The following is a 12,336-nucleotide window of genomic DNA, read 5'->3' on the forward strand; positions in this document are numbered from 1 at the left end:
ATTATATACTCTTTCTCTCAATATATGTTAAGGTTTATTTTTTAGTGATCTATTGGATATAAAAGTTTCCATTCCTCAACTTGATATGGCACCATGAGACCATCAGATATTACGGTTTAGATTTCAAGTGAGATAATATTTAATTATTTTTCTAATTTATATATTTATTAAATAACTTCAGGATAATTTTCACATAGACACATTAGCTAAATAAGAAAATTCTTGTGCAATGCCTTGAGCTAGGCAGTAAATTGTTCCACATCATCAGATAGTTGTGTAAAATTGTAGGAAAAATTAAAATTAACATTAACACTCACTCAAGTCAGTACATTTGTATAATTAAGTCCAATCCTAATTAATTGTTCAAGCATATTACTGTGCAATTCGAAACATTAAAATCGAACCATTTGACTAAAGGATATTGAAGTCAAAGAAATGAAATGAAAAAATGAATTTAATTCATAATATAATCTTCCTTTGATCATAAGAATAGATTCTTAACATGTCTGAGAAAGTCCATTAAATCTGTGACCCATTGTATTCGAGTCACCATTCCTTTCCAAGCAATGGTGATGTCTTGCCGGCTTAAACATTTTGACATACCGTAGATTGAAACACACAAATGAAACTATCAATACCAATATCAATACCAACCAGTCATACACTGTTACAGCACTACATATACTGTAAAAACTTGTTACAGGATGAGGAGTTGAAAAATTATAAAGTTGTAGTTCTATAACAACAATAATAATAATAAAAAAAAAGTATAATGCATAAGGGATGAATGAAAAAGAAGGCAGAAAATATATGCACTAGGTGGTGGAAATAATAGATGGAGATGATGGAGGAGAAGGAAGGGGAGCCAGCCTTCGAAGTCTCCTTGTAATTTTAAGTCGAAGAAAAAGCCGACAAAGGTGAGGGACTAGCCCTGCGTATTTTTCCATTACCACCAACTGCTCCAATTATACATTTTGGGAATTAAGTCATGCCTACTTATGCTATCAAATAAACGTGCTTCCACGTATGTATATCCAAAGTGCCACCCATACCTTCCACTTCACAGACAAATATTTAATGCAATAACCGGAACAAATACTTCATGTTGATAACTACCTATTACCTAACCAATTACATGTACAAAATTGGACTAACACAATACGGTTTATGCTACCAGTTTCTTACACTATAATAATAAATATCCTCAATGAAACAACACCAATCATCATTTTTTTAGGCAAAAGCATAACTAATCCCCTTAACTTTGTCATTTTGTTCGTTTTAAGAACACTGCTTAATTTTTTTTTCCACATTGAGCTCTTAATCATTGATTCTGTTGGTGGATTCGTCTTTATTTAACTTTTCCGTCGAGTTTGGATAACACGGGCCTTTGAGGGATTCGGTTTGTTGACATGGACATTTTCACTTCCGTGTAGACAAATAAAAAATATATTTCTTGATTAGAAAAAAGAGTAAAAAATAAAAAGAAATTGCGATTTCCACTAGGTTCTTTCAAGATGGAAATCGAGCTTGGAAGAACCTTCTAGAAATGGATTTTGATACTAGGAAATAAGATCAATTTGATGATTCTAATGCTAGAAATAGCAAAATGGGAGAGGAGAAGGTCGAGCTTGGAAGAACCTACTGGAAATTGACTTCTATAATATCTTTTTACTCTCTATCTATTTTAGTCAATAAACTCTTATTTTTATTTGTCCACTAACAATACATGCCGTCCAAACTCGACGGAAAAGTCAAATAAGAGCTGAATCTATAACAGAATCAATGATCAATGGCTCAATGTGAAAAAATAATTGATCGGGATTTGATTCTCAAGTTAGACGCTTAATTATGTTTTTTGTCTTCTTATATTTCCACCATATATAATCGCATGAAACCTATATATAACATAACATTAATTTGACACAGTATCCTGAAATTAACACCCCTATATATACACATAGCAAAACATCACACTAAGACCAGGGAAATGATTGGCTAATGACTAATATATATGTTTGATAACTGATTTACAATTCAGCTATTAATAAAGAAATGCTCAACAGGTGCAAGGAAAGGTCTTACATAAATATTCTCAGATCACGACCAAGACCAAAACTGAACTCGGATAATCATCATCACAACTAGAGCATCAGCTCCACAACCTAAAACAAAAGCCTGATTTGGTCAACTTTCAGAAGCACAATAAAGCATATCAGCAGATGCAAGTTTCCTATAAGTACCATCCATCAAATTATTGTCATATTATAGCAAATAAACTCAAATTAAAGTAAGCAACTTGCCTCTGACATAAATTATATGAACAAAATGCTGACATATGGAAAGGTTATAATTACAAGAAAAACGCTATCCAAAGCCTGTCTGCAACCACCTATGTCATGTGACAAGTTAATATAGATATAGAAGGTGTGGCTACATTAAAAAAAAATGAATTAATACAAGATTTGCAGATTAACTCCACATGTGCAAAACGGCATCAAATATATACATGCCGAAAGGCATGGAGACATTGGGCCGCAAGCATTAATAGCAACTGCCTAACAACCTCCATCAAATGTGTTATACAACAGCAAACTCCTCTTTTGACCTCAAGCTCATAACTAGTATATTGCACCAAGACAACATTTTGAACCTCCTAGGATATGCTCCAAAGTTAGACATAGAAGCTTCAAAACTATTATACCTCAACTGATCACTTTTCACCACAAAAACTGTGTTCTTTATAACATACATATCAGAGCATTAGACAAGTGCACCACTACCCTAACAATCATTCAGGCCCTTCCACATTCAGAAAGCATACAAAAGAGATTACTGAGCTGGAATCTTGAATAGTATCACTTTTAGCAAGAATCAGTTTTCCCTCACTTGCAATAGTCCTGAAATCATTTGCAAAATCATGCGGAACACATGATAATGTTTTGCCACAGAAACATCTCATGAAGCGATCTCTAATTTGCTTCCCTCTCACAGGCCATTTCATCCTTTTGGTAAAAATTAGTTTGCATGCTGCTCTTATCCGCATCATTGATGCTTTCAATCTCATTAGATCTCTTGGTAGAGTTATCAGCATATATTTCCTTTGTAGAAGGCGTAGATACAAGATATGGCATATCAGCATATACTGTGTCTGCATCCTCTTCACCAAACTGAGAGATGTCTTCAGTTACAGGATCTACCACAGGCATAGCCTCCAGCTCTCCTAAAACATTACCTGTATCGGTAATAGAAGGATATTTCCCTTCGGCAGCAATATCAACAAACTTGTCGTCTGATTGATAATCAACAGGCCTAGTGTCTTCAATTGATTTTGACATTTTGAGTTCATCAGAAGCAAATTCATTAAGATTTAATTCATGAGCATCCTCAATGCCACCCTCTTTGCAGGAACGAATATAATCTTCGACAGGAGAAGCAACGTCTTGCTTATTCTCCTCCTGACTATCACCATTCGAATCAGCACTAACAAGACATTTGCTGCCAGGAGTCAACTCAGCTAACTTGCTACCTGATTCCATATCAGCGGCAATGGTACTGTCAATTGAGACTGAATTTTTCTGTTCATTGTAAAAATCACAAGAACCATTCATCACCAAGGTATCATCTAGGGAGACACCCAAGTCTCGTGAGTTAGAATTCGCAGGAGACACATCGCCCTGAATACAAGTCTGAACATTATTTTCAGCAGAACTCAATACTGATATATTATCCATTTTTCTGATCTCCGCAGGATAAAAATCAGTATGTACCGTCTCCTCAAGTGGTGCTGAATTTTTATTTTCATCAGATGAAACTAAACTGCTCCTCAAGGCAGTGTTATTTAAGGGCACATCCGTATGATGGGGATCAGAGTTTCTGGTTGACACTTCATCATTAGCTCTGCTTGCATGTTCCAAATCACCATCATCACACTCATCAAGGTCATGCTTGGCTGAAGAATCAATATCATCAGATCTAACTGCTGCATCAGGTGTAATACATTGATTGTCTTCGGATTCCATTCCTCTCACACCTGTTGAAACAAATGCGAGAGTTAAATAAACTATAAATGAAGTCGTATAAAAAGAGAATGCTTTTGATTAAAACCTGTAGCAATAGTCCTGTTTTCAGCTTTGTTTTCTTGTTCCAACAGCTGCTTTTGTAACATGTCTATACCAGGGAAAACCAACATATTAATAGACTTCAATTCTTGCTTAAGTGATCTATCAATATCAGTGAAGCCAAAAACCCCTGTCCATGTATGAGTAAGTTCTGATATTGCTGGGATTATCATTCTCTGAACCTTCAACGAGCAGAGTGCCTGCAGATGCAAGAAAAGATTATTGCCACCTTGGTGGAGAAAGCCAAAAAAATATGAAAATTGAAAGGGAATTAAACTCAAAATCCATAGTGAAAGAAGTTTAGGGAGTTAAAATGCAGAACGCAAAAGTAGCAATGGTTTCTTACTGATTCAATGGCACAAAAAAGCCGACGGCACATTCCTTGACGTCTATATATGTGACGAGTACCAATAAATGGCATTTCTGCTAGCTGATTTCCATGTAACCTAGACATATGATATAGATAAAGGTTGTAATGGTTAAATTTCAACTCCATGTTAGTCCACATACATATAGTAGGTCTTAAGACCAAATGTACAGGAAACAACTCTAAAGGCTATGCAGTGTCTGAGCAATTGTTTGTATTATGCTCATAGTTATTAAAGGCGCAAGGGGGGTCCTGGAGCCTTGGCGCAAGGCGCAACTTAAGGCGCGCGCCCAAGCGACTCGAGGCGCACCAAAAAAAAATCATAAATTCATAATACTAGTCACAAATAGTCAAATACCAACAATAAAACCATAAAATGCATGAGTTAAGTTCTAGTTAACTACTAAGGCATAATGTCTGCTGCGATATGTGTAGTAAAAACTTTAGATCTTTGTCTGTCTCTGTTTTTCTTTTATTTTCTGAACTTAAAAAACCCTAAAACACCATCAAAACCCTAAAATACCCTCAAACCTAAATTACCCTAAGGTAGCCAAGGCGCGCGCCTGACTCGCCAAGGCGCTAAGGCTGGAGCCTTAGCCGAGGCGCGCCTTAATAACTATATGCTGATAGGGAGCAATTTAAAAAAAAAGGCAAATAAGCTAGCAAGGAAAGTCCTCATTAATGCCTTCAGCACACCCAATGTGATTTTCCAGGTAAGAGAACTAACTCCATCGACAACAGCAACCATTCCTCTAGAAAATTTCCATCAATATCATTTCTCATTCAGCTCTCATTTCTTCATTCTTTCTCCACAAAAATTAAAGTTGCAATTTTCACAGTGCATAAATAATAAATGACCAGTGTTGTTATACCTGATGGATGCAGCAGAAATTATTTCATCACCCCTCTCCAAAATAGCAGTATAAAAACCATTATAGTTTAGCCGATTAAAGTTTGATCTGGACAATCAAATATAAACAAAATTAACAGGGGAATGAAATATGGAAGAAGATAGCTCTCTTGAAACAGAAATGTTCAATGACATTGTCAAAAGAAATTTGAACATACACAATAAACTAAATGCTGGAAAGGGAACAATATGATTGCAATCATGCTTCAATGATAAAGTTGGTAAATGCTAATAGCATAATGGAAACAAGAAATAAGAAACCATGGAAATTCTGAGAAATACTTCAATAATAAGAAAGGTAGTAAAATTCTCCAAAAAGTAGTGCGTCTAGCACATTGTTTTATGTGAAATTTAGGCCCAAAGATCACTAACATCCATCATTTTCACCAAAACAAGAATCAAAGGATTGCATTGTTGCTATAACAAAGATATAGTCACAAACAAATCAGCAACTTATCTGCTAAAGTCAGAGCAATTACAACAGGGAAAGGTTAAACAAACAATTAAGACCGGTATTACATAAGTAAAATGAGGGCGAGCCTTGGCGCAACGGTAAAACGTTGTTGTCGTGTGACCGAAGGTCACGGGTTCGAGTCTTAGGAGCGGCCTCTTGCCAAAAAAATTGGCAAGGGAAGGCTTGCCCCCAGTACACCCTTGTGGTGGGACCCCTCCCCGGACCCTCGCTTAGCGGGGACGCGTAATGCACCGGGCCGCCCTTTTATTACATAAGTAAAATGACCACACTCCACTACAAGTAGTCAACATATCACTTTGATAATGTTATGAGAAAATAATGGAGGAAAAAGCATTCAAGTAAACTTATCCTGACTAATGTTGAAATAATACTTAGATGATAACCCTGAGGTGGGCATAGGTTTAGGCTCCTGCTTTACTTTTCTACTCAATCTAAGACTAGGACCTTCTGAACCATTATATGTGATCTAAATCATCATACACCTACACCATCCATATCGTCATTAAAAAAGACGAGGATTTCATGAGTGCTCTCAGTAGAACCTATCTAATTTAGATAACAACTAGAATGCTTCATGATATAAACTGCTGGGCAATCAGGCCAAAGCAAAGATGATAGCATTGTCGAAAGGTAACATGCTCTATATTCTAATGGCACAAACCAAGCAAAACCAGTTAAATTTGTCTTTTTTTTTTTTGGAAAAGAAATGTAGATGAACCTACTGTTCTGGGAAAGTTATTGCCTCGTATGTGAAGGAGTTCAGGGATTCAAACCCTAGCATCCGTCTCCCTTTGAAAAGTTCCAATGAACAGTCTGAAGGTTTATTTGATTTTTAATATCCAACATTGGCAATGAAAAATCAAAGTTCAAAGCCAAGAGCTTAATACTATCTTAAACTTTTGAAAAATCCTTGAGTGACAAGAGGATAAAAGGATATCGATATTATGATTCACTATATGATATATAACACAGACATGAGAATGGCTAGGAAAATCAACTCCCTCTAAAACAACCAGCAAACCAAAAAAAAAAGGATGCAAAGATCACCATTTTAAAGAAACCCATACCTTCAGGTCAAAATCATCAAGATTTATTTGAATACAAGTAGACATGACAGTAATTTCTAAAAGAAACTTGGACAACAAGAAGTTATCTTCCACTGACCCTGCTGCCTGAAAGTGTTTCATCCTTATGCTCACAAATTTATGCAAATATATGTGCACCATAAAAAAACTGAAGGGAAAACCACAACAACGTGTAAGAGAGATCTATGATTTTAGAATGTAGGACACTAACCCGCAGTTATAAAGAACACTGTTAAGTAAATTGATCCCACTCCTCCTGTCAACAACCGGCAAAAAGCATTCATCCATAACAGACAAAGCAACAGCCAACTTTGAATTGCACTCTACTCTGTTAGGAAGTCCCTGGGGAGACGTATCCAAGTCCACATCTGTTCTACGGATAAGACACCATGAGAGTCCAGATTCAAGTTCATGTTTAACTCCAAGATACTTCTGCAATTGCTCACAGACCTGCACAAGCATTGAGTATAAGAGTCTGCATAATGCATCTAACTACAATTGACATGTTGATGTAAGAACCAAAATGTAAAATAACCGTAAACAAGGTTATTATGGTAATTCAAAAGCTTCCGTACCATTAGAAAGAGAAATTTACCACACAGATCTATGCATGCACCAGCAGGCACAAACAAACAAAAAAAGAAGAAATACAATAGCAGAAATCCAGGAGAAACACGTACCTCTTTACATGTATTCCCACAAAAGTAAGGTATTGAATCATCGGTGTCGACGGAAAGGGCATCCACCCCTTGTGAGCATGACTTGTGATCTACAAAGAAATATAATTTAAATTTCAACAACGTATCAGAATAGAGAATGACTAATATTCAAGGAATTCAAATCAAAGGAAAAAAAAAGATTATTACATTTTTTTGTACACAGGCTGCAAGTAAGTAGCCCACAAACGGTTGTATCATCACCCTGAATGATATCTTCACTTGCTAACCCACAAAATTTGCATGCACAATGTGGGCAGTGCCAATCACCTGGCGGAAGCATCTGCAAGAGTATTAAAGCATGAATATATTTTGTACTAAAGTATAAAAAGTAGATGCAACAAAATAAGCAGTAAAGCTCAGACACTCAACCAAAAAAATCGTCAGTCAATAACAACTAAGCTTAGTTTGCTCTATCAAGTCTAAAGATAAACACACACACACACATACATATATATAACGATTTAGGGTTTGGTGTTTCAGCATAATCAATCTAGTGATCTAGACAGAAGCAAGACAAACCCAGCCAAGAACTATAACACCAATAGATCTATCTGTTTTGTACAGGAGTTAAGATCATGGCATCTTTCAAATAAAAAAGATCAATGAAAAGCATAGATATGAAACTAAGTACCTTCATCACAATCAGAAGAACCATATACTAAACATTATACAATTTGAAACATCCATCAAGAAATGATTTGTGCTTTATGCCAACTTAAATGGAGGTCAAAATTCAAATTAGGCGTTTTTATTGTATGAATGAATTATCCAACTGAGGGCGAGCCTTGGCGCAACGGTAAAACGTTGTTGCCGTGTGACCTGAGGTCACGGGTTCGAGTCTTAGGAGCGGCCTCTTGCTAATTAAATTGGCAAGGGAAGGCTTGCTCCCAATACACCCTTGTGGTGGGACCCCTCCCCGGACCCTCGCTCAGCGGGGACGCGTAATGCGACCGGGCCGCCCTTTAATGAATTATCCAACTATAAACCCAAGGCATAATTGAGAGTAATAAGAACTTGTGCTTCAAAATAAACTAAAGAAATACAAACACACATAAATGAGATGTAACTTTCCAAAAATGTACCTCGATATCAAGGCAACTCAGGTGAAATGTAGATGGGCAACTATCACAACAAATCAAATCCCCACCATCTCCGCAAAGCCCACATGTATCATCGTTAGGATCATCACCATCAACATCAACAGAATGAAAACCAGTATGCTCAACTGACTCCTGTCTATTCCATGCATCAATCTGGCATTCTAGAAGGGAAACTCCAGAATCCAAACATATATTTTGAAATGGCTGGCGCTGTTTGCTGCCTGCATGGATCTCAAACTTCAAAACTGTGAGGATCTTACTACAACAACCACAATGGATACCATCTCTGGTTACCCAGCCCTCCAGCATTACTTTTTTCCGTCTCCGGTTCATGTACCGCACCTTTTGGCTCAACTGCACAGCTCCACAATCAATCAACCAGGAAAGAACAGTTCGTTTGCCTGAGTATGGAACATAGCCATCATTATCCGAGTTTAAACTGTCATTGGCATTCCGAACCAACAAGGTACATCTACCAAGTTTTCTAGTTCTTCTTCCTTGATGAGAATTGACTCCAGATGGCTCCATGTCGGCATGCAAGTGCCGAGTGGAACTTTGACCTTTCATGTTTGGATTAAGAGAACTGTCGCCATTTATTCTACTCTTCACTGACTTACCACTGCCACTCTGCTTTATGAAGGAGCTTAGTTTCTCTTCATGACTGCCACTGTCAATACTTTCTTCATCATGCCTCGAACTTGAAGACCTTCTTGCAACAGTTTCTATTGCATTCTCGCTTTCATTGGCATCTCTTTGCTTCTTTTTCATTTCTTTCTCCATCTTTTTTCGTGTCTTCCTGGTAAGTTGACTGAGCACCTCTTCTGGCAGTGGCCTAAATGAAGTGTCACCCTTAGCTTTTGCCGCCTCTTCCTCATCATTTAATTGCTTTTGAAGTGCATCATATGCCTTAATGATGGACCAGTAAGCTGTCCCATTAGGATTTATGTAAACTGCATCTAGGTAGTCTCTGTTCCTTCTTGGCCTATAGTCTATTGTCCATCCTGCATTCAGAAGCATTCCCCTTATTCGTTCACGCAACTTCTGCTTTTCTGTACCAGTACCACGCTTAACTTTTCCCTCTTTATTTCCAGCAGGTGGGAGCTCATTCCTTGGGACTATTCCACCACCACTGCTTGCCTGTTTTGTAAATTTACGAGATTCAGCATTCTTTGGCCCCAGCTTCAATGATGTATCACTGTCCTCTGACTGCACCTCCTGTCCCTTGAGGCTCCGAGTTGGCAATGGTGCTTTTCTAGTATTAAGATTTTCTACACCCAGCGGACCCAATTTCAGTGATGTTCCACTGTCTTCGGAATCCTCATCTTTGATCTTACCATTCCTTACTGGCAACCTCTTAGCAGAAGATGATTTCAGCTTGTTTGAATTTTTCAGCTTGTTAACAGAAGGACCTGGTTTCTCAGCAATCTTAGGCTGAGGGTAAAATGAAGGGCGGTTTAGAACATTTCGTTTGAAAGTATCTTCAGACCTCGAGCCCTTTCTCTTTTCCTCCACTTCCAAAGAATCATAAGTATTCAAAGACCCACTCACCTTCTTCTTCTTGTTTACCATCACCTTTAAGACACCATTTTTCCCCTGCACCCTAATGTGTCCATCTGAATCATACTTGTTCCCATAGAATGGTACTGGTGGCCGAGTCCTGTCCCTGTCACCATGGTCTCCCCGATTAACCCCGCGGATCCTCTCCAAATAAGAACCGTTCCTTCTATCTACAACAGGGTGTCTGCTTGATCCTGTCTCATATTCCCTCTCCAGGCCACTTCTCCCTACAGTCATCGAACCAATATACCTCCTTCCCTCCATTCTGCCATCATCAAAAGGCATCCTCCCAATCTCTTCATCACTCCCATCATATTCATTAAAATCAAACACATCTAGCATTTTCCTCTTTCTTTCACTGAAATCCTCTCCACTCCTACCAACTAAAGCAACCTCATTATTCCTAACACTCTCTCCCCTAATCCTCTTCCGATCAAAATCTTCAGCAGCACCCGCGTCAAAATGGCTCAAACCATTACAAACCCGTAAAGTCTCAGGGGCCACCCTCCTTCGAGGTGGCATTAACAAATCATCACTAGACCCCGAATCGCTCATGCTCATTCTAGCCCTCTTCTTCTCCTTATTTGACCCATAAAACCTACGTGAACCAGAAGAACCCAATCCTTCCGCGCCATCATTCCCCCTTTTTTTAACAATCAAACGACCTGAAGAGTTTCTGTTGTTCACCAAATACCCTGACGGGTCACCAGATCTTCTCCCCTCTTCCATACACACAACAACAAACGCCAAAACCCCCTATAGTTTCAAAATCATCCCAAATTGAGCAAAAGATTCCACCGAAACGAACTTCAAAACCCTAAATCTCCCTCAAATCAAAATTCCAAATCACGAAAAAGACCAGATCTGATCACTCAAGAACAAAATCCCCCTCCCTTTACCGAAACCGAAACTATAAAGAAAAACGAAATAATCAAAATACCTCGGTCGGTTCCGTCGGCTACAATCCGATGGCGTGCATGACCGATAGACGACACAAAATTCCGGCGAAGAAAGCGAGAGAAAGAGAGAGACAGATGAGAGAGAAAGATGAACCTTTTATGTTTAATAGCGTAACAGCCCAATATAAACAGCAAAGCCAACAAGTCATTGGCCTCTGCTGCTATTCTTTTTTTTCTTTTCTTTTTTTCCCATCTTTTTTCCGTATTTACATTCTGTTGCATTGTATATTTACTTTTTTATTTTCCCCAGTTTTCCCTCCAAAATCCAGTTGCCGCCTGATCTAGCCAGGTGGACTGGGGCCCATTTATCTAGTGGGTCACTCATGACGTGGCAACATCACGGGGGCTCGGGTGAAGTTAGTGGTAGCTTTTCAGCTTTGACTATGTACGTATAAGGAGGCGAGTGCGTGTCAATGATAAAGGTAGCGCGTGGAGGATGTAAAAATTAAAACAGAAGACGGTGGATTTTGAAGAGCAAAAGCCTGGGTTTTGTTCCCTGTGATGAGATCAATTGTTGCTTTCTGGGCTTAGTGTAAGCAGTTTTGGTAAAAACTATATTGTTTTTAACCCTCCTTCCTGCTTTTTTAAACTTCCTTCTTTTGTACAGATTTACCCTTTCTCGGTAAAATTCTCTGTTTAACCTCGGACATCAAAGATTTACTGTTCATGTATCATATTTGGATAAAGACTCCATTTAACTCCAAGGATCAATTTTGGCCAAAAATATATTTTATCTTATTATTCAGTTTAAATTAAGGAAAGTTTTAAAAATAAATTATATGGTTTAACGCATTTACATTTGCAAATAAAGTCTTCATAATTTAAAATTTATTCAACTATTAGCAAAGATTTGTAAAACCATTTAACCCATATAAATTGTTTAAGCGTAAAAAAGAACATATTTTAGGTGCATTTTTGTCATTATATTTATTTCATTTATTGTTATTTTATTATGTTTACAGTTTGCGATGGAAAAACTACGAAGAATGAAAATATTTTTCAAAAAGTATTGATAATTCGTTTCGCATTAGATTAAAATCTTC

At 37.7% G+C, this 12,336-nt stretch overlaps 1 protein-coding gene across 1 annotated transcript; it reads right to left on the reverse strand.

Annotated features, from left to right (window-relative positions):
• Positions 1-2,285: 2,285 nt before the first annotated feature.
• Positions 2,286-11,471, reverse strand: LOC136219738 (uncharacterized). Its single transcript, XM_066007240.1, has 8 exons — positions 8,760-11,471; positions 7,825-7,957; positions 7,639-7,727; positions 7,170-7,408; positions 5,361-5,447; positions 4,468-4,567; positions 4,108-4,321; positions 2,286-4,033 (listed from the first exon to the last, which is right to left on the reverse strand). The coding sequence occupies exons 1-8, from the start codon at positions 11,061-11,063 to the stop codon at positions 2,973-2,975; spliced, it is 4,227 nt and encodes a 1,408-aa protein (XP_065863312.1). The 5' UTR covers positions 11,064-11,471; the 3' UTR covers positions 2,286-2,972.
• Positions 11,472-12,336: the final 865 nt, after the last annotated feature.

The sequence above is a fragment of the Euphorbia lathyris genome, chromosome 2, assembly GCF_963576675.1.
Source record: "Euphorbia lathyris chromosome 2, ddEupLath1.1, whole genome shotgun sequence".
NCBI classification, from domain to species: Eukaryota; Viridiplantae; Streptophyta; class Magnoliopsida; order Malpighiales; family Euphorbiaceae; genus Euphorbia; species Euphorbia lathyris.

Bases quoted from the DNA above. Each gene is read 5' to 3' on its own strand.
- LOC136219738 (XM_066007240.1), bottom strand. From the start codon at position 11,063: ATGGAAGAGGGGAGAAGATCTGGTGACCCGTCAGGGTATTTGGTGAAC. The intron at 7,958-8,759 runs GTACATTTTTGG...ATACTCTTGCAG, and splicing joins TGAGTTGCCTTGATATCGAG to ATGCTTCCGCCAGGTGATTG. The intron at 4,034-4,107 runs GTTTTAATCAAA...TTGTTTCAACAG, and splicing joins AAACAGGACTATTGCTACAG to GTGTGAGAGGAATGGAATCC.